Source organism: Pseudophryne corroboree, chromosome 2, assembly GCF_028390025.1.
Source record: "Pseudophryne corroboree isolate aPseCor3 chromosome 2, aPseCor3.hap2, whole genome shotgun sequence".
In the NCBI taxonomy this organism is placed as follows: Eukaryota; Metazoa; Chordata; class Amphibia; order Anura; family Myobatrachidae; genus Pseudophryne; species Pseudophryne corroboree.
Genome location: NC_086445.1, coordinates 487,633,711 through 487,654,580, shown reverse-complemented (window position 1 = coordinate 487,654,580; position 20,870 = coordinate 487,633,711). Strand labels below are relative to the sequence as shown.

At 49.0% G+C, this 20,870-nt stretch overlaps 1 protein-coding gene across 9 annotated transcripts in view; it reads left to right on the top strand.

Moving 5' to 3' along the window:
• Window positions 1-20,870, top strand: part of TEX14 (testis expressed 14, intercellular bridge forming factor) — a 739,191-nt gene that overhangs the window by 66,600 nt on the left and 651,721 nt on the right. For all 9 annotated transcript variants that reach the window (XM_063953897.1, XM_063953895.1, XM_063953894.1 and 6 more), the window contains exon 2: window positions 13,253-13,389. In XM_063953897.1, coding sequence (XP_063809967.1) covers window positions 13,253-13,389 — 137 coding nt within the window. The remainder of the gene's footprint in view (window positions 1-13,252; window positions 13,390-20,870) is intronic.

Below are 20,870 nucleotides of genomic sequence, written 5' to 3'. Positions count from 1 at the left end.
AAAACGCCCGTTACCTCAGTGGGTCGACACAGACCCAGACACGGATACTGAGTCCAGTGTCGACGGTGAGGAGACAAACGTAATGTCCAGTAGGGCCACACGTTACATGATCACGGCAATGAAGGAGGCATTGAATATTTCTGACACTACAAGTACCACAAAGAAGGGTATTATGTGGGGAGTAAAAAAAAAAAACTACCAGTAGCTTTTCCTGAGTCAGATGAATTAAATGAGGTGTGTGATAAAGCGTGGGTTTCCCCCGATAAAAAAGTGCTAATTTCTAATAAATTATTGGCACTATACCCTTTCCCGCCAGAGGTTAGGGCGCGTTGGGAAACACCCCCTAGAGTAGATAAAGCGCTCACACGTTTATCTAAACAAGTAGCGTTACCGTCTCCTGATACGGCCGCCCTCAAAGAACCAGCGGATAGAAGGCTGGAAAATATCCTGAAGGGTATATACACACATACTGGTGTTATACTGCGACCAGCAATCGCATCAGCCTGGATGTGCAGTGCTGGAGTTGCGTGGTCGGATTCCCTGACTGAAAATATTGATTCCCTGGATAGGGACAGTATATTACTAACTATAGAGCATTTGACGGATGCATTACTATATATGCGTGATGCACAGAGGGATATTTGCACCCTGGCATCAAGAGTGAGTGCTATGTCCATTTCTGCCAGAAGAGCGTTATGGACGCGACAGTGGTCAGGGGATGCGGATTCCAAACGACATATGGAAGTATTGCCGTTTAAAGGGGAGGAGTTATTTGGGGCCGGTCTATCGGATCTGGTGGCCACGGCAACGGCCGGAAAGTCCACCTTTTTACCCCAGGTCACCTCTCAGCAGAAAAAGACACCGTCTTTTCAAACTCAGTCCTTTCGTCCCCATAAGTACAGGCGGGCAAAAGGCCACTCATTTCTGCCCCGGGGCAGAGGAAGAGGAAAAAGACTGCATCAGGCAGCCTCTTCACAGGAGCAGAAGCCCTCCTCTGCTTCTGCCAAGTCTTCAGCATGACGCTGGGGCTTTACAAGCGGACTCGGACACGGTGGGGGCCCGTCTCAAAAATTTCAACGCGCAGTGGGCTCACTCGCAAGTGGACCCCTGGATTCTGCAGGTAGTATCACAGGGGTACAAACTGGAATTCGAGACGTCTCCCCCTCGCCGGTTCCTGAAGTCTGCTCTACCAAAGTCTCCCTCCGACAGGGAGGCAGTTTTGGAAGCCATTCACAAGCTGTATTCCCAGCAGGTGATAATCAAGGTACCTCTCCTACAACAGGGAAAGGGGTATTATTCCACGCTGTTTGTGGTACCGAAGCCGGACGGCTCGGTGAGACCAATTTTAAATCTAAAATCCTTGAACACTTACATAAAGAGGTTCAAATTCAAGATGGAGTCACTCAGAGCAGTGATAGCAAACCTGGAAGAAGGGGACTATATGGTGTCTCTGGACATCAAAGATGCTTATCTCCACGTCCCAATCTACCCTTCTCACCAAGGGTACCTCAGGTTTGTAGTACAAAACTGTCATTATCAGTTTCAGACGCTGCCGTTTGGATTGTCCACGGCACCTCGGGTCTTTACCAAGGTAATGGCCGAAATGATGATTCTTCTTCGAAGAAAAGGCGTTTTAATTATCCCTTACTTGGACGATCTCCTGATAAGGGCAAGGTCCAGGGAACAGTTAGAAGTCGGAGTAGCACTATCTCAGTTAGTGTTACGTCAGCACGGGTGGATTCTAAATATTCCAAAATCGCAGCTGATTCCAACGACACGTCTCCTGTTCCTAGGAATGATTCTGGACACAGTCCAGAAAAAGGTGTTTCTCCCAGAGGAGAAGGCCAGGGAGTTATCCGAGCTAGTCAGGAATCTCCTAAAACCAGGCCAGGTGTCAGTGCATCAGTGCACGAGGGTCCTGGGAAAAATGGTGGCTTCTTACGAAGCGATTCCATTCGGAAGATTCCATGCAAGAACTTTTCAGTGGGATCTTCTGGACAAATGGTCCGGATCGCATCTTCAGATGCATCAGCGGATAACCCTGTCGCCAAGGACAAGGGTGTCTCTTCTGTGGTGGCTGCAGAGTGCTCATCTACTAGAGGGCCGCAGATTCGGCATTCAGGATTGGATCCTGGTGACCACAGATGCCAGCCTGAGAGGCTGGGGAGCAGTCACACAGGGACAAAATTTCCAGGGCTTGTGGTCAAGCATGGAAACATCTTTTCATATAAACATTCTGGAACTAAGGGCCATTTACAATGCCCTAACTCAAGCAAAACCCCTGCTTCAGGGTCAGGCGGTATTGATCCAATCGGACAACATCACGTCAGTCGCCCACGTAAACAGACAGGGCGGCACGAGAAGCAGGAGGGCGATGGCAGAAGCTGCAAGGATTCTTCGCTGGGCGGAGAATCATGTGATAGCACTGTCAGCAGTGTTCATTCCGGGAGTGGACAACTGGGAAGCGGACTTCCTCAGCAGACACGACCTTCACCCGGGGGAGTGGGGACTTCATCCAGAAGTCTTCCAAGAGATGGTAAACCGTTGGGAAAAACCAAAGGTGGACATGATGGCGTCCCGTCTCAACAAAAAACTAGACAGATATTGCGCCAGGTCAAGGGACCCTCAGGCAATAGCGGTGGACGCTCTGGTAACACCAGGGGTGTACCAGTCAGTGTATGTGTTCCCTCCTCTGCCTCTCATACCAAAAGTACTGAGAATCATAAAAAGGAGAGGAGGAAGAACTATACTCGTTGTTCCGGATTGGCCAAGAAGGACTTGGTACCCGGAACTTCAAGAGATGCTCACGGAGGACCCGTGGCCTCTACCTCTAAGAAAGGACCTGCTCCAGCAGGGACCTTGTCTGTTCCAAGACTTACCGCGGCTGCGTTTGACGGCATGGCGGTTGAATGCCGGATCCTGAAGGAAAAAGGCATTCCAGAAGAAGTCATCCCTACCCTGATAAAGGCCAGGAAGGATGTAACCGCGAAACATTATCACCGCATTTGGCGAAAATATGTTGCGTGGTGTGAGGCCAAAGAGGCCCCTACAGAGGAATTTCAACTGGGTCGCTTCCTACATTTCCTACAAACAGGACTGTCTATGGGCCTAAAATTAGGGTCCATTAAGGTTCAAATTTCGGCCCTGTCGATTTTCTTCCAAAAAGAACTGGCTTCTCTGCCTGAAGTCCAGACGTTTGTCAAAGGGGTACTGCATATACAGCCTCCTTTTGTGCCCCCGGTGGCACCTTGGGATCTCAATGTGGTTTTGGGGTTCCTAAAATCACATTGGTTTGAACCACTCACCACTGTGGAATTAAAATATCTCACATGGAAGGTGGTAATGTTGTTAGCCCTGGCTTCAGCCAGGCGTGTCTCAGAATTGGCGGCTTTATCTTATAAAAGCCCTTACCTGATTTTTCACACGGATAGGGCAGAATTGAGGACTCGTCCTCAATTTCTCCCAAAGGTGGTTTCAGCGTTTCACGTGAACCAGCCTATTGTGGTGCCTGCGGCTACTAGGGACTTGGAGGACTCCAAGTTACTGGACGTAGTCAGGGCCCTGAAAATATATGTTTCCAGGACGGCTGGAGTCAGAAAATCTGACTCGCTGTTTATCCTGTATGCACCCAACAAGCTGGGTGCTCCTGCTTCTAAGCAGACGATTGCTCGTTGGATTTGTAGTACAATTCAGCTTGCACATTCTGTGGCAGGCCTGCCACAGCCAAAATCTGTAAAAGCCCATTCCACAAGGAAGGTGGGCTCATCTTGGGCGGCTGCCCGAGGGGTCTCGGCTTTACAACTTTGCCGAGCAGCTACTTGGTCAGGGGCAAACACGTTTGCTAAATTCTACAAATTTGATACCCTGGCTGAGGAGGACCTGGAGTTCTCTCATTCGGTGCTGCAGAGTCATCCGCACTCTCCCGCCCGTTTGGGAGCTTTGGTATAATCCCCATGGTCCTTACGGAGTCCCAGCATCCACTTAGGACGTTAGAGAAAATAAGAATTTACTTACCGATAATTCTATTTCTCATAGTCCGTAGTGGATGCTGGGCGCCCATCCCAAGTGCGGATTGTCTGCAATACTTGTATATAGTTATTGTTACAAAATTCGGGTTATTATTGTTGTGAGCCATCTTTTCAGAGGCTCCTTCGTTTATCATACTGTTAACTGGGTTCAGATCACAGGTTGTACGGTGTGATTGGTGTGGCTGGTATGAGTCTTACCCGGGATTCATAAATCCTTCCTTATTGTGTACGCTCGTCCGGGCACAGTATCCTAACTGAGGCTTGGAGGAGGGTCATAGGGGGAGGAGCCAGTGCACACCAGCTAGTTCAAGCTTTTACTTTTGTGCCCAGTCTCCTGCGGAGCCGCTATTCCCCATGGTCCTTACGGAGTCCCAGCATCCACTACGGACTATGAGAAATAGAATTATCGGTAAGTAAATTCTTATTTTTTTCCCCTCTAACGTCCTAGTGGATGCTGGGGACTCCGTAAGGACCATGGGGAATAGACGGGCTCCGCAGGAGACAGGGCACTTTAAGAAAGAATTTGGATTCTGGTGTGTTCTGGCTCCTCCCTCTATGTCCCTCCTCCAGACCTCAGTTTGAATCTGTGCCCGGACGAGCTGGGTGCTACTTAGTGAGCTCTCCTGAGCTTGCTATAAAAGAAAGTATTTTCGTTAGGTTTTTTTATTTTCAGAGAGATCTGCTGGCAACAGACTCTCTGCTACGTGGGACTGAGGGGAGAGAAGCAGCCCTACTCACTGAAGATAGGTCCTGCTTCTTAGGCTACTGGACACCATTATTTCCAGAGGGATCGTACACAGGATCTCACCCTTTGTCGTCCGATCCCGGAGCCGCGCCGCCGTCCCCCTCGCAGAGCCGGAAGACAGAAGCCGGTGACAAAAGCAAGAAGACTTCGAAATCGGCGGCAGAAGACTCCAGTCTTCATACTGAGGTAGCGCACAGCACTGCAGCTGTGCGCCATTGCTCCCACACTACACCCACATACTCCGGTCATGTAGGGTGCAGGGCGCAGGGGGGGGCGCCCTGGGCAGCAATTAGAGACCTCTTGGCAAAAGTGGGCATATATACAGTTGGGCACTGTATATATGCATGGGCCCCCGCCATATTTTTACACAGAAACGCGGGACAGAAGCCCGCCGCTGAGGGGGCGGGGCTTCTTCCTCAGCACTCACCAGCGCCATTTTCTCTCCACAGCTCCGCTGAGAGGAAGCTCCCCAGGCTCTCCCCTGCAGAAACACGGTAGAAGAGGGTAAAAAGAGAGGGGGGGCACATAAATTAGGCGCAAAAACAGTATATACAGCAGCTACTGGGTTAACACTAAGTTACTGCGTGATTCCTGGGACATATAGCGCTGGGGTGTGTGCTGGCATACTCTCTCTCTGTCTCTCCAAAAGGCCTTGTGGGGGAATTGTCTTCGAAAAGAGCATCCCCTGTGTGTGTGGTGTGTCGGTATGCTTGTGTCGGCATGTTGGACGAGGAAGGCTTTGTGGAAGCAGAGCGGGAACAAATGAATGTGGGGTCGCCGCCGACGGCGCCGACACCCGATTGGATGGATATGTGGAAGGTTTTAAATGATAATGTTACTTCCTTGCATAAAAGGTTGGATAAAGCTGAAGCCTTAGGACAGCCGGGGTCTCAGCCCATGCCTGATCCTATGTCGCAGAGGCCGTCAGGGTCTCAGAAGCGCCCACTATCCCAAATTGTTGACACAGATATCGACACGGATTCTGACTCCAGTGTCGATTGCGATGATGCAAAGTTACAGCCTAAATTGGCTAAAGCCATCCGTTATATGATTATAGCAATGAAGGATGTGTTGCACATCACAGAGGAAACCCCAGTCCCTGACAAGAGGGTTTATATGTATGGGGAAAAAAGGCAAGAAGTGACCTTTCCCCCTTCACATGAGCTAAATGAGTTATGTGAAAAGGCTTGGGAATCTCCAGATAAAAAACTGCACATTTCCAAATGAATGCTTATGGCGTACCCTTTTACCGCCAACGGACAGGTTACGCTGGGAATCCTCCCCTAGGGTGGACAAAGCTTTAACACGCTTATCCAAGAGGGTAGCCCTGCCGTCACAGGATACGGCCACCCTAAAAGATGCTGCGGATAGAAAGCAGGAGGGTACCCTGAAGTCCATTTATACACATTCAGGTACCTTACTAAGGCCGGCGATAGAGTCGGCCTGGATGTGTAGTGCTGTAGCAGCATGGACAGATACCTTATCTGAGGAACTTGATACCTTGGACAAGGATACTATATTGCTGACCCTGGGGCATATAAAAGACGCTGTCCTGTATATGAGAGATGCTCAAAGAGACATTAGCCTACTAGGCTCTAGAATAAATGCAATGTCGATTTCTGCCAGAAGGGTCCTGTGGACTCGGCAATGGATAGGCGATGCCGACTCAAAAAGGAACATGGAGGTTTTACCTTACAAGGGTGAGGAGTTGTTTGGGGAGGGTCTCTCGGACCTGGTCTCCACAGCTACGGCCGGAAAGTCAAATTTTTTGCCATATGTTCCCTCACAACCTAAGAAAGCACCGTATTACCAGATGCAGTCCTTTGGATCACAAAAAGGCAAGAAAGTCCGAGGTGCGTCCTTTCTTGCCAGAGGCAGGGGTAGAGGAAAGAAGCTGCACAATACAGCTAGTTCCCAGGAACAGAAGTCCTCCCCGGCTTCCACTAAATCCACCGCATGACGCTGGGGCTCCACAGGCGGAGCTAGGCCCGGTGGGGGCGCGTCTCCGAAATTTCAGCCACAAGTGGGTTCACTCCCAGGTGGATCCCTGGGCTATAGAGATTGTGTCTCAAGGATACAAGCTGGAATTCGAAGAGATGCCCCCTCACCGTTACCTCAAATCGGCCCTGCCAGCTTCCCCCTTAGAGAGGGAAATAGTGTTAGCTGCAATTCACAAATTGTATCTTCAGCAGGTGGTGGTCAAGGTTCCCCTCCTTCAACAAGGAAGGGGTTACTATTCGACCAGGTTTGTGGTACCGAAACCGGACGGTTCGGTCAGACCCATATTGAATTTAAAATCCCTGAACATATACTTGAAAAAGTTCAAGTTCAAGATGGAATCGCTCAGAGCGGTCATCGCAAGCCTGGAAGGGGGGGATTTTATGGTGTCTCTGGACATAAAGGATGCTTACCTTCATGTCCCCATTTATACACCTTATCAGGAGTACCTCAGATTTGTGGTACAGGATTGTCATTACCAATTCCAGACGTTGCCGTTTGGTCTCTCCACGGCACCGAGAATATTTACCAAGGTAATGGCGGAAATGATGGTGCTCCTGCGACGGCAAGGAGTCACAATTATCCCATACTTGGACGATCTCCTCATAAAGGCGAGGTCCAGAGAGCAGTTGCTGATCAGCGGTCATGGTCTGAATCTACCCCTATTTTCTCTTACGTCCTAGAGGATGCTGGGGACTCTGTAAGGACCATGGGCTATAGATGGGCTCCGCAGGAGACATGGGCACTATAAAGAACTTTAGATGGGTGTGCACTGGCTCCTCCCTCTATGCCCCTCCTCCAGACCTCAGTTGGATCTTGTGCCCAGAGGAGACTGGATCTGCAGGGGAGCTCTCCTGAGTTTCTCTGAAAAATAATTTTGTTAGGTTTTTTTATTTTCAGGGAGCACTGCTGGCAACAGGCTCCCTGCATCCTGGGACTGAGGAGAGAGAAGCAGACCTACTTAAATGATAGTCTCTGCTTCTTAGGCTACTGGACACCATTAGCTCCAGAGGGTCGGAATGCAGGTCTCACCCTCGCCGCTCGTCCCGGAGCCGAGCCGCCGTCCTCCTCACAGAGCCGGAAGATAGAAGCCGGGTGAGTATAAGAAGAAAGAAGACTTCAAAGGCGGCAGAAGACTTCAGATCGCCATTGCTCCCACACACAACGCACACAGCGGGCACTGAAGGGTGCAGGGCGCAGGGGTGGCGCCCTGGGCAGCAATTATAAACCTCTAGGGCAGAGGTTCTCAAACTCTGTCCTCGGGGGCCCACACAGTGCATGTTTTGCAGGTCTCCTCACAGAATCGCAAGTGAAATAATTAGCTCCACCTGTGGACCTTTTAAAATGTGTCAGTGAGTAATTAATACACCTGTGCACCTGCTGGGTTACCAATCCCCCGCCAGTATAGAAAATTTGAGCGGGACCGAAACCCGCCGCTGAGGGGGCGTAGCTAGATCCTCCAGCACTAACCAGCACCATTTTCTCCACAGCACACTGCAGAGAAGCTGGCTCCCGAACTCTCCCCTGCTGAACACGGTGACAGAGGGCAAAAATGAGGGGGGGGGGGCACTTTTATTGGCGCAGTGAGTGTATATTTATATTTTTATATAAAAGCGCCGTTTTGTCTAGGAATTTGGTTTCCAGTGTCAGTTGGCGCTGGGTGTGTGCTGGCATACTCTCTCTCTGTCTCTCCAAAGGGCCTTATTGGGGAACTGTCTCCATATAGATATATCCCTGAGTGTGTGGGGGTGTCGGTACGCGTGTGTAGGCATGTCTGAAGCAGAAGGCTCATCTAAGGAGGAGGTGGAGCAGATGATTGTGGTGTCTCCGTCGGCAACGCCTACACCTGATTGGTTGGATATGCTGAATGTTTTAAATGCAAATGTGTCTTTATTACATCAGAGGTTTGACAAAGCAGAGTCCAGGGATAGAACAGGGAGTCAATCCATGGCTTTGGCTGTGTCACAGGGCCCTTCAGGGTCTCAGAAACGTCCCCTGTCCCAAGTAGCAGACACTGATACCGACACAGATTCTGATTCCAGTGTCGACTACGATGATGCGAGGTTACACCCAAGGGTGGCCAAAAGTATTCATTATATGATTATTGCAATAAAGGATGTTTTACATATCACTGATGACCCCTCTGTCCCTGACAAGAGGGTACACATGTTTAAGGAAAAGAAACCTGAGGTAACCTTTCCCCCATCTCATGAGCTGAACGCGTTATTTGAAAAGGCTTGGGAAACTCCAGACAAGAAACTGTAGATTCCCAAAAGAATTCTTATGGCGTATCCTTTCCATGCGCAGGACAGGTGACGGTGGGAATCCTCACCAAGGGTGGACAAGGCGTTAACGCGCTTGTCCAAAAAGGTGGCGCTACCGTCTCCAGACACGGCAGCCCTCAAGGATCGCAGACAGGAAACTACCTTAAAATCTATTTATACACATACGCTCAGACTGGCAAATGCATCGGCTTGGGTTTGTAGCGCTGTTGCGGCTTGGACGGATACTTTGTCAGCTGACATTGATACCCTGGAGAGGGATACCATTTTATTGACCTTAGGTCACATTAAAGACTTATATATATGAGAGACGCTCAGAGAGACGTTGGTCTGCTAGGTTCGAGAGCCAACGCCGTGGCGATTTCTGCTAGGCGAGCCCTGTGGACCCGCCAATGGATGGGTGATGCCGACTCAAAGAAGCATATGGAAGTTTTAACTTACAAAGGTGAGGATTTATTTGGGGAAGGTCTCGCGGACCTGGTTTCCACAGCTACCGCGGGCAAATCTACTTTTTTACCTTATGTTTCCCCACAGCAAAAGAAAACACCGCAATATCAGATGCAGTCCTTTCGGTCGCATAAGTCCAGAAGAGGTCGGGGCTCTTCCTTCCTCGCCAGAGGTAAGGGAAGAGGGAAAAAGCTGCCTGCTACGGCTAGTTCCCAGGAGCAGAAGTCCTCCCCGGCTTCTGCTAAATCCACCGCATGATGCTGGGGCTCCACTGAGGGAGTATGTGCCGGTGGGGGCAGGTCTTCGACTCTTCAGCCACGTCTGGGTGCAGTCAGACGTAGATCCTTGGGCAATGGAAATTGTATCCCAAGGCTACAAGCTAGAATTCTAAGACATGCCTCCTCGCCGGTTTTTCAAATCGGCTCTTCCAGCTTCTCCCCCAGAGAGGGAGATAGTTTTAGCTGCCATTCAAAAACTGTGTCAACAACAAGTGGTTGTCGAGGTTCCCCTAGTTCAACAGGGAAAGGGGTACTATTCAACCCTATTTGTGGTCCCGAAACCAGATGGCTCGGTCAGACCCATTCTAAATTTAAAATCCCTAAACCTGTACTTAAAAAAGTTCAAATTCAAGATGGAATCGCTCCGGGCAGTTATCTCCAGCCTGGAGGCGGGGGGGGGGGGAATTTATGGTGTCACTGGACATAAAGGACGCATACCTTCATGTCCCCATATATCCCCCTCATCAGGCGTACCTGAGATTCGCTGTACAGGACTGTCATTACCAGTTTCAGACGTTGCCGTTTAGGCTTTCCACGGCCCAGAGGATTTTCACCAAGGTAATGGCGGAAATGATGGTGCTCCTGCGCCGGCAGGGAGTCACAATTATCCCGTACTTGGACAATCTCCTGATAATGGCGAGATCGAGAGATCAGTTGCTGAAAAGCATGGCGCTCTCCCTGAGAGTGCTGCAGCAACATGGCTGGATTCTGAATCTACCAAAGTCACAGTTGGTTCCAACAACTCGGCTATCTTTCTTAGGCATGATTCTGGACACGGAACAAAAGAGGGTTTTTCTCCCAATGGAAAAAGCCCAGTAACTCCAGAACATGGTCAGAGACCTGTTAAAACCGAAAAGAGTGTCAGTCCATCAATGCACTCGAGTACTGGGAAAAATGGTGGCGACCTACGAGGCCATCCCGTTCGGCAGGTTTCATGTGAGGACGTTTCAGTGGGACATTCTGGACAAGTGGTCCGGGTCCCATCTTCAAATTCATCAGAAAATAAGCCTGTCCCCCAGGGCCAGGGTGTCTCTCCTGTGGTGGCTGCAGAGTGCTCACCTTCTACAGGGTCGCAGGTTCGGCATTCAAGACTGGGTTCTGATAACCACGGACGTGAGCCTCCGAGGATGGGGAGCAGTCACACAAGGAAGAAACTTTCAGGGTATATGGTCAAGCCAGGAGGCTTGTCTACACATCAGCGTACTGGAATTGAGGACCATATACAACGGCCTATGTCAAGCGGAGAATCTTCTTCGCGACCTACCGGTTCTGATTCGTTCAGACAACGCCACAGCCGTAGCTGATGTAAACCGCCAAGGCGGAACAAGGAGCAGGGTGGCAATGGCGGAAGCCACCAGGATTCTGCGCTGGGCGGAAAATCACATAAGCGCTTTGGCAGCAGTCTTCATTCCGGGAGTGGACAACTGGGAAACAGACTTCCTCAGCAGACACGATCTCCATCCAGGAGAATGGGGACTTAATCAAGAAGTTTTTGCAGAGATAACAAGTCATTGGGGACTTCCTCAAATAGACATGATGGCGTCACGCCTCAACAAGAAGCTTCGGAGGTATTGTGCCAGGTCAAGGGACCCTCAGGCAGTAGCAGTGGACGCCCTGGTAACACCGTGGGTATTTCAGTCGGGCTATGTGTTCCCTCCTCTTCCACTCATCTCAAAGATATTGAGAATCATAAGACGAAAAAAGTGCAGACAATACTCATTGTTCCAGATTGGCCTCGAAGGGCCTGGTATTCCGATCTTCAGGAAATGCTCACAGAAGATCCGTGGCCTCTTCCTCTCAGAGAGGACCTGTTGCAACAGGGGCCCTGCGTGTTCCAAGACTTACCGCGGTTACGTTTGACGGCATGGCGGTTGAACACCGAATCCTAGCTGGGGAAGGCATTCCGGAAGAAGTCATCCCTACTCTGATGAAGGCTAGAAAGGAGGTGACGGAGAAACATTATCACCGTATCTGGAGAAAGTATGTATCTTGGTGTGAATCCAAGAATGCTCCTACGGAAGTTTTCCATCTGGGCCGTTTTCTCTACTTTCTACAGACAGGAGTGGATATGGGCCTAAAATTAGGCTCCATTAAGGTACAGAACGATTGAATTAAAATTTCTCACTTGGAAGGTGGTCATGTTGTTGGCCTTGGCATCTGCAAGGCGGGTGTCTGAATTGGCGGCTTTGTCTCACAAAAGCCACTATCTGATTTTCCATGTGGATAGAGCAGAATTAAGGACTCGTCCTCAATTTTTGCCTAAAGTGGTTTCATCGTTTCATATGAACCAACCTATTGTGGTGCCTGTGGCTACGGTTGACTTGGAGGATTCCAAGTCCCTTGATGTAGTCAGGGCCTTAAAAATTTATGTAGCCAGGACGGCTCGGGTTAGGAAACCAGAGGCACTGTTTGTCCTGTATGCAGCCAAGGTTGGCGCTCCTGCTTCTAAGCAGACTATTGCTCGCTGGATCTGTAACATGATTCAGCAGGCTCATTCTACGGCTGGATGGCCGTTACCAAATTCGGTAAAGGCCCATTCCACTAGGAAGGTGGGCTCTTCTTGGGGGCTGGCCGAGGCGTCTCAGCATTACAGCTTTGCCGAGCGGCGACTTGTTTCGGGTTCAAACACTTTTGCTAAATTTTACAAGTTTGATACCTTGGCTGAGGAGGACCTCATGTTTGCTCAATCGGTGCTGCAGAGTCATCCGCACTCTCCCGCCCGTTTGGGAGCTTTGGTATAATCCCCATGGTCCTTACGGAGTCCCCAGCATCCTCTAGGACGTAAGAGAAAATAAGATTTTAAACCTACTGGTAAATCTTTTTCTCCTAGTCTGTAGAGGATGCTGGACGCCCGTCCCAGTGCGGACATGTTTCTGCAAGGCTTGTATATAGTTATTGCTTACATAAGGGTTATGTTACAGTTAATATCAGTCGTTGGCTGATGCTGTTTTGTTCATACTGTTAACTGGTTGCATATATTCCATGTTATACGGTGTGGATGGTGTGGGCTGGTATGAATCTTGCCCTTAGATTAACAAAAATCCTTTCTTTGTACTGTCCGTCTCCTCTGGGTACAGTTTCTCTAACTGAGGTCTGGAGGAGGGGCATAGAGGGAGGAGCCAGTGCACACCCATCTAAAGTTCATTATAGTGCCCATGTCTCCTGCGGAGCCCGACTATAATTATCCTTATGGAGTCCCCAGCATCCTCTACGGACTAGGAGAAAAAGATTTACCGGTAGGTTTAAAATCTTATTTTTACATGCTTTTACTGGTCTTCCATATGATATCCCATGTTAAAGGTAAATGGCTACTCCCTTCAGGGTCAGTTGTAATGTAACATTTTGGAAATAAAACTGTCTAAATGACTGCTAATAACGTTTGTTCAAACTGCTTTAAATGAGCACACATACAGTATATACAATCAGTAGTTCTAAACCGTAGTTTGTTTTTCATATAATCATTTTCTCTTTTAGAAACACAATGTCCTGTCCAAATCTACCACCGTACCCTGTACAGATTGGTTCCATGAAATATGACTCTAATGAAAAACAGTTGCACAAATATGTAAGAGGTGGAAACTATTTAAAAGTTAAAAAAATTCTTAAAAAAGGTAAGACTTTTACTTCTGACATAGTATTGTTAAGATTCATATTTAAGTCATTTTTATTTAGAAACAAAAGTCATTCTAGCAGTTTTGCAAACAAAGGGCCTTATTCAGCTTCAGTTGCAAAATCGCAAATCGGGCAATTATCAGCAGATTACACATGCGATGTGAAGGCTAAATGGCGATCGCACTTTGACAGGAATTGACCGTTGATAAGTATTAAAATGGCAGTTGTGGGGAGTGGTTGGAAAAACGCAGGTGGATCATAGCCGTTTTCGGGGCGTGTATCTGACGTCAGTTGCAATGGATAGCGACTTAAAACATGGTTCCGCTGCGACTGCATTCTTATTATTCTGAGTAGCCCTGGGTCAACCGCAGGTGTCAACGGTAGTCAATTTCTGCGTATGCTTCGCAAATTTGCGATTGCATGTGTAATTTTTACAATTGTATTGGTGGGCGTCTTTTACCTTTCTAGGCGGATTTTCACATGCGATTTTTTGCAGAAGCAGGTTTGAGAAAATTGCACATGAGGTCACCGTGAAGTAGGTGGGCAGGCGAAATATATTGACCAATATATGCCAAGAACCTTGGATATGATAGTTGTTATACTGTAATTTTAATGTTGTATGGTGCACCTGCACTCTTGTTTCTATGGGCCTAATTCAGAGTTGATTGCAGCAGCACATTTGTTAGCAGTTGGGCAAAAACCATGTGCACTGCAGGGGGGGGGGGGGGGGGGGGCAGATGTAACATGTGCAGAGAGAGTTAGATTTGGATGTGGTGTGTTCAGACTGAAATCTAAATTGCAGTGTAAAAATAAAGCAGCCAGTGTTTACCCTGCACAGAAACAAAATATCCCACCCAAATCTAATTCTCTGAACATGTTACATCTGCCCCCCCCTACAGTGCACATAGTTTTGCCCAACTGCTAACAAATTTGCTGCAGTTGCCTGCAAATGGATTCATGGTGACCCACCATCTATGGGGGAAATTTACTAAGCTCCCGATTTTGACCGAGATGCCGTTTTTTCATCAAAGTGTCATCTCGGTAATTTACTAAGCAATAATCACGGCAGTGATGAGGGCATTCGTAATATTTTGAAGTCCAAGAAAAAAATCACGAATGAATACACCATCGGTCAAAACGCGGCTGTTTAAGTATGAATCTCGGTCATTTACTAAGAAGTGCACAGCAAAAAACAAACAAACACTGCCGTGAAAAATTACAACTCGTAAAAAAGTGCTAAAAAAAAACAGACCTACTTTTTTTTCCCGTGATTGGATAGGCATGCAGGGATCCATGAGATCCGTGCATGTATATCAGTGGGAAGGGGTGGGAAAGTTGTTATTTTATTTAAAAAAATTGCGTAGGGTCCCCCCTCCTAAGCATAACCAGCCTCGGGCTCTTTGAGCCGATCCTGGTTGCAGAAATATGTGGAAAAAATTGACAGGGGTTCCCCCATATTTAAGCAACCAGCATCGGGCTCTGCGCCTGGTCCTGGTTCCAAAAATACGGGGGACAAAAAGAGTAGGGGTCCCCCGTATTTTTAAAACCAGCACCGGGCTCCACTAGCTGGACAGATAATGCCACAGCCGGGGGTCACTTTTATATAGTGCCCTGCGGCCGTGGCATCAAAAATCCAACTAGTCACTCCTGGCCGGGGTACCCTGGGGGAGTGGGGACCCCTTCAATCAAGGGGTCCCCCCCCCCCAGCCACCCAAGGGCCAGGGGTGAAGCCTGAGGCTGTCCCCCCCCATCCAATGGGCTGCGGATGGGGAGGCTGATAGCCTTTGTTGTAAAAGAAAAGATATTGTTTTTAGTAGCAGTACTACAAGGCCCAGCAAGCCTCCCCCGCATGCTGGTACTTGGAGAACCACAAGTACCAGCATGCGACGGAAAAACGGGCCCGCTGGTACCTGTAGTACTACTACTAAAAAAATACCCAAAAAAAGACAAGACACACACACCGTGAAAGTATAATTTTATTACATACATACACACATACATACATACTTACCTTAAGTTCCCACGCAGGTCGGTCCTCTTCTCCAGTAGAATCCAAGGGGTACCTGTTGAAGAAATTATACTCACGAGATCCAGGGGTCCAGGCTCCTCGGGAAATCCAGGGGTAATCCACGTACTTGAAAAAAAAAAAAAACCGGTGTCCCGACCACGAACTGAAAGGGGACCCATGTTTGCACATGGGTCACCTTTCCACGAATGCCAGAAACCCACTTTGACTTCTGTCTAAGTGGGTTTCTTCAGCCAATCAGGGAGCGCCACGTTGTAGCACTCTCCTGATCAGCTGTGTGGTCCTGTCCTCACTGACAGGCAGCACACGGCAGTGTTACAATGTAGCGCCTATGCGCTACATTGTAACCAATGATGGGAACTTTCTGCCCTGCGGTTGACCTAAAGTGACGTCACCGCTGAGCAGAAAGTTCCCATCATTGGTTACAATGTAGCGCATAGGCGCTACATTGTAACACTGCCGTGTGCTGCCTGTCAGTGAGGACAGGACCACACAGCTGATCAGGAGAGTGCTACAACGTGGCGCTCCCTGATTGGCTGAAGAAACCCACTTAGACAGAAGTCAAAGTGGGTTTCTGGCATTCGTGGAAAGGTGACCCATGTGCAAACATGGGTCCCCTTTCAGTTCGTGGTCGGGACACCGTTTTTTTTTTTTTTTCAAGTACGTGGATTACCCCTGGATTTCCCGAGGAGCCTGGACCCCTGGATCTCGTGAGTATAATTTCTTCAACAGGTACCCCTTGGATTCTACTGGAGAAGAGGACCGACCTGCGTGGGAACTTAAGGTAAGTATGTATGTATGTGTGTATGTATGTAATAAAATTATACTTTCACGGTGTGTGTGTCTTGTCTTTTTTTGGGTATTTTTTTAGTAGTAGTACTACAGGTACCAGCGGGCCCGTTTTTCCGTCGCATGCTGGTACTTGTGGTTCTCCAAGTACCAGCATGCGGGGGAGGCTTGCTGGGCCTTGTAGTACTGCTACTAAAAACAATATCTTTTCTTTTACAACAAAGGCTATCAGCCTCCCCATCCGCAGCCCATTGGATGGGGGGGGACAGCCTCGGGCTTCACCCCTGGCCCTTGGGTGGCTGGGGGGGGGGACCCCTTGATTGAAGGGGTCCCCACTCCCCCAGGGTACCCCGGCCAGGGGTGACTAGTTGGATTTTTGATGCCACGGCCGCAGGGCACTATATAAAAGTGACCCCCGGCTGTGGCATTATCTGTCCAGCTAGTGGAGCCCGGTGCTGGTTTTAAAAATACGGGGGACCCCTACTCTTTTTGTCCCCCGTATTTTTGGGACCAGGACCAGGCGCAGAGCCCGATGCTGGTTGCTTAAATATGGGGGAACCCCTGTCATTTTTCCCCCCATATTTTTGCAACCAGGATCGGCTCAAAGAGCCCGAGGCTGGTTATGCTTAGGAGGGGGGACCCCACGCATTTTTTTTAATTATTTTACAGTGTTTAATTAAAAAAAAAAAAAAAAAGAAACCCCAGCACGGATTACACAGATCCGGCCGAGATTGATTGTAAAAAAAGTCGGCAGTGTTTTGCTAATCACTGCCGTAAAAATAGAAAAAAAAACACGAATGACATCGACATCGGAACAAAAGAAAAACCCGAATACGACAGCTTAGTAAATTAGTCGTAATCAATTCAAAAAGTTGCAGTTTTACACTTTCGATGTCATTCGTGATTGAACTTTGACCTGAAACGGGAAAATACGAATCTTAGTAAATTTACCCCTATGTCTTTGTTTCAGACCAAATTGTTTTACGTAGAAGCTACAGTACCCTTCACAAAGAGGAGAGCACCGAAAAATAATTTTAACTTGTGAAGGATTCATAGATTCTCTCTCCGATGTTTCCAAACAGAATTGCATCAATGCTTTCATTCAGCCCAGTGGTATGGGGTGTAGTATGGTATGCCGGGCTCCCGGCGACCAGCATACCGGCGTCGGGAGCCCGACCGCCGGCATACCGACAGCGTGGCGAGCGCAAATGAGCCCCTTGCGGGCTTGCTGCGCTCGCCACGCTGCGGGCACGGTGGCGTGCTAAGCGCGCCACGCTATTTTATTCTCCCTCTAGGGGGGTCGTGGACCCCCACGAGGGAGAAAAAGTGTCGGTATGCCGGCTGTCGGGATTCCGGCGCCGGGATCCCGACAGTCGGCATACTGAAGACCACTCGTGGTATGACACCATACAGCTATTGGGCGATACTTTGTTTTTCTCTAACGTCCTAAGTGGATGCTGGGGACTCCGTAAGGACCATGGGGAATAGCGGCTCCGCAGGAGACTGGGCACATCTAAAGAAAGCTTTAGGACTATCTGGTGTGCACTGGCTCCTCCCCCCATGACCCTCCTCCAAGCCTCAGTTAGATCTTTGTGCCCGAACGAGAAGGGTGCACACTAGGGGCTCTCCTGAGCTTCTTAGTGAAAGTTTTAGTTTAGGTTTTTTATTTTCAGTGAGACCTGCTGGCAACAGGCTCACTGCATCGAGGGACTAAGGGGAGAAGAAGCGAACTCACCTGCGTGCAGAGTGGATTGGGCTTCTTAGGCTACTGGACATTAGCTCCAGAGGGACGATCACAGGTCCAGCCTGGATGGGTCCCAGAGCCGCGCCGCCGGCCCCCTTACAGAGCCAGAAGGCAGAAGAGGTCCGGAAAATCGGCGGCAGAAGACGTCCTGTCTTCAACAAGGTAGCGCACAGCACTGCAGCTGTGCGCCATTGCTCTCAGCACACTTCACACTCCGGTCACTGAGGGTGCAGGGCGCTGGGGGGGGGCGCCCTGAGACGCAATAATAAACACCTTGGATGGCAAAAAATGCATCACATATAGCTCCTGGGCTATATGGATGCATTTAACCCCTGCCAAAATACATAAAAAAACGGGAGATAAGGCCGCCGATAAGGGGGCGGAGCCTATCTCCTCAGCACACTGGCGCCATTTTCCCTCACAACTCCGTTGGAGGGAAGCTCCCTGTCTCTCCCCTGCAGTCACTACACTACAGAAAGGGTTAAAAAAGAGAGGGGGGGCACGAATTACGCGCAGTATTAAAGATACAGCAGCTATAAGGGGAAAAACACTTTTATAAGGTTATCCCTGTATATATATATATAGCGCTCTGGTGTGTGCTGGCAAACTCTCCCTCTGTCTCCCCAAAGGGCTAGTGGGGTCCTGTCCTCTATCAGAGCATTCCTTGTGTGTGTGCTGTATGTCGGTACATTTGTGTCGACATGTATGAGGAGAAAAATGATGTGGAGACGGAGCAGATTGCCTGTAATAGTGATGTCACCCCCTAGGGGGTCGACACCTGAGTGGATGAACTGTTGGAAGGAATTACGTGACAGTGTCAGCTCTGTATAAAAGACAGTGGTTGACATGAGACAGCCGGCTACTCAGCTTGTGCCTGTCCAGACGTCTCATAGGCCGTCAGGGGCTCTAATGCGCCCGTTACCTCAGATGGCAGATATAGACGCCGACACGGATACTGACTCCAGTGTCGACGGTGAAGAGACAAATGTGACTTCCAGTTAGGCCACACGTTACATGATTGAGGCAATGAAAAATGTTTTTACACATTTCTGATAATACGAATACCACCAAAAAGGGGTATTATGTTCGGTGAGGAAAAACTACCTGTAGTTTTCCTGAATCTGAGAAATTAAATGAGGTGTGTGATGATGCGTGGTTTTCCCCCGATAACAACTGATAATTTCTAAAATGTTATTGGCATTATATCCTTTCCCGCCAGAGGTTAGGGTGCGTTGGGAAACACCCCCTAGGGTGGATAAAGCGCTCACACGCTTGTAAGGGCTCTACCCTCTCCCGAGATGGCCGCCCTTAAGGATCCTGCTGATAGAAAGCAGGAGGGTATCCTAAAATGTATTTACACACATACTGGTGTTATACTGCGACCAGCAATCGCCTCAGCCTGGATGTGCAGTGCTGGGTTGGCGTGGTCGGATTCCCTGACTGAAAATATTGATACCCTAGATAGGGACAGTATATTATTGCCTATAGAGCATTTAAAAGATGCATTTCTATATATGCGTGATGCACAGCGGAATATTTGCCGACTGGCATCAAGTCAAAGTGCGTTGTCCATTTCTACCAGTAGAGGGTTATGGACACGTCAGTGGTCAGGTGATGCGTATTCCTAACGGCATTTGGAAGTATTGCCTTATTAAAGGGAGGAGTTATTTGGGGTCGGTCTTTCAGACCTGGTGGCCACGGCAACAGCTGGGAAATCCACGTTTGTACCCCAGGTCGCCTCTCAACATGAGAAGACGCCGTATTATCAGGCGCAGTCTTTTCGTGGACAAGCGGGCAAAAGATTCCTCATTTCTGCCCCGTGACAGAGGGTGAGGAAAAAGGCTGCAGAAATCAGCCAGTTCCCAGGAACAGAAACCCTCTCCCGCCTCTGCCAAGCCCTCAGTATGACGCTGGGGCTTTACAAGCAGAATCAGGCACGGTGGGGGGCCCGTCTCAATGAATTTCAGCGCGCAGTGGGCTCACTCGCAAGTAGACCCCTGGATCCTTCAGGTGATATCTCAGGGGTACAAATTAGAATTCGAGACGTCTCCCCCTCGCCGTTTCCTAAAGTCGGCTTTACCGATGTCTCCTTCTGACAGGGAGACTGTTTTGGAAGCCATTCACAAGCTGTATTCCCAGCAGGTGATTACAAGGTACCCCTCCTGCAACAGGGAACGGGGTATTATTCCACACTGTTGTGGTACCGAAGCCGGACGGCTCGGTGAGACCGATTCTAAATCTAAAATCTTTGAACACTTACATACAGAGGTTCAAATTCAAGATTGAGTCACTCAGAGCAGTGATTGCGAACCTGGAAGAAGGGGACTACATGATGTCTCGGGACATCAAGGATACTTACCTTCATGTCAAAATTTACCCTTCTCATCAAGGGTACCTCAGGTTTATGGTACAGAACTGTCACTATCAGTTCAGACGCTGCCGTATGGATGGTCCACGGCACCCCGGGTCTTTACCAAGGTAATGGCCGAAATGATGATATTCCTTCGAAGGAAGGGAATTTTAGTTATCCTTTACTTGGACGATTCCCTGATAAGGGTAAGATCCAGGGAACAGTTGGAGGTCGGTGTAGCACTATTTTAGGTAGTGTTGCGGCAGCACGATTGGATTCTCAATATTCCAAAATCGCAGCTGGTTCCGACGACTTGTCTTCTGTTCCTAGGGATGATCCTGGACACAGTCCAGAAAAAGGCTTTTCTCCCGGAGGAAAAAGCCAGGGAGTTATCCGAGCTAGTCAGGAACCTCCTAAAACCGAGCCAAGTCTCAGTGCATCAATGCACAAGGGTTCTGGGTAAAATGGTGGCTTCCTAAGAAGCAATCCCATTCGGCAGATTCCACGCAAGAATTTTCCAGTGGGACCTGCTGGACAAATGGTCCGGGTCGCATCTTCAGATGCATCAGCG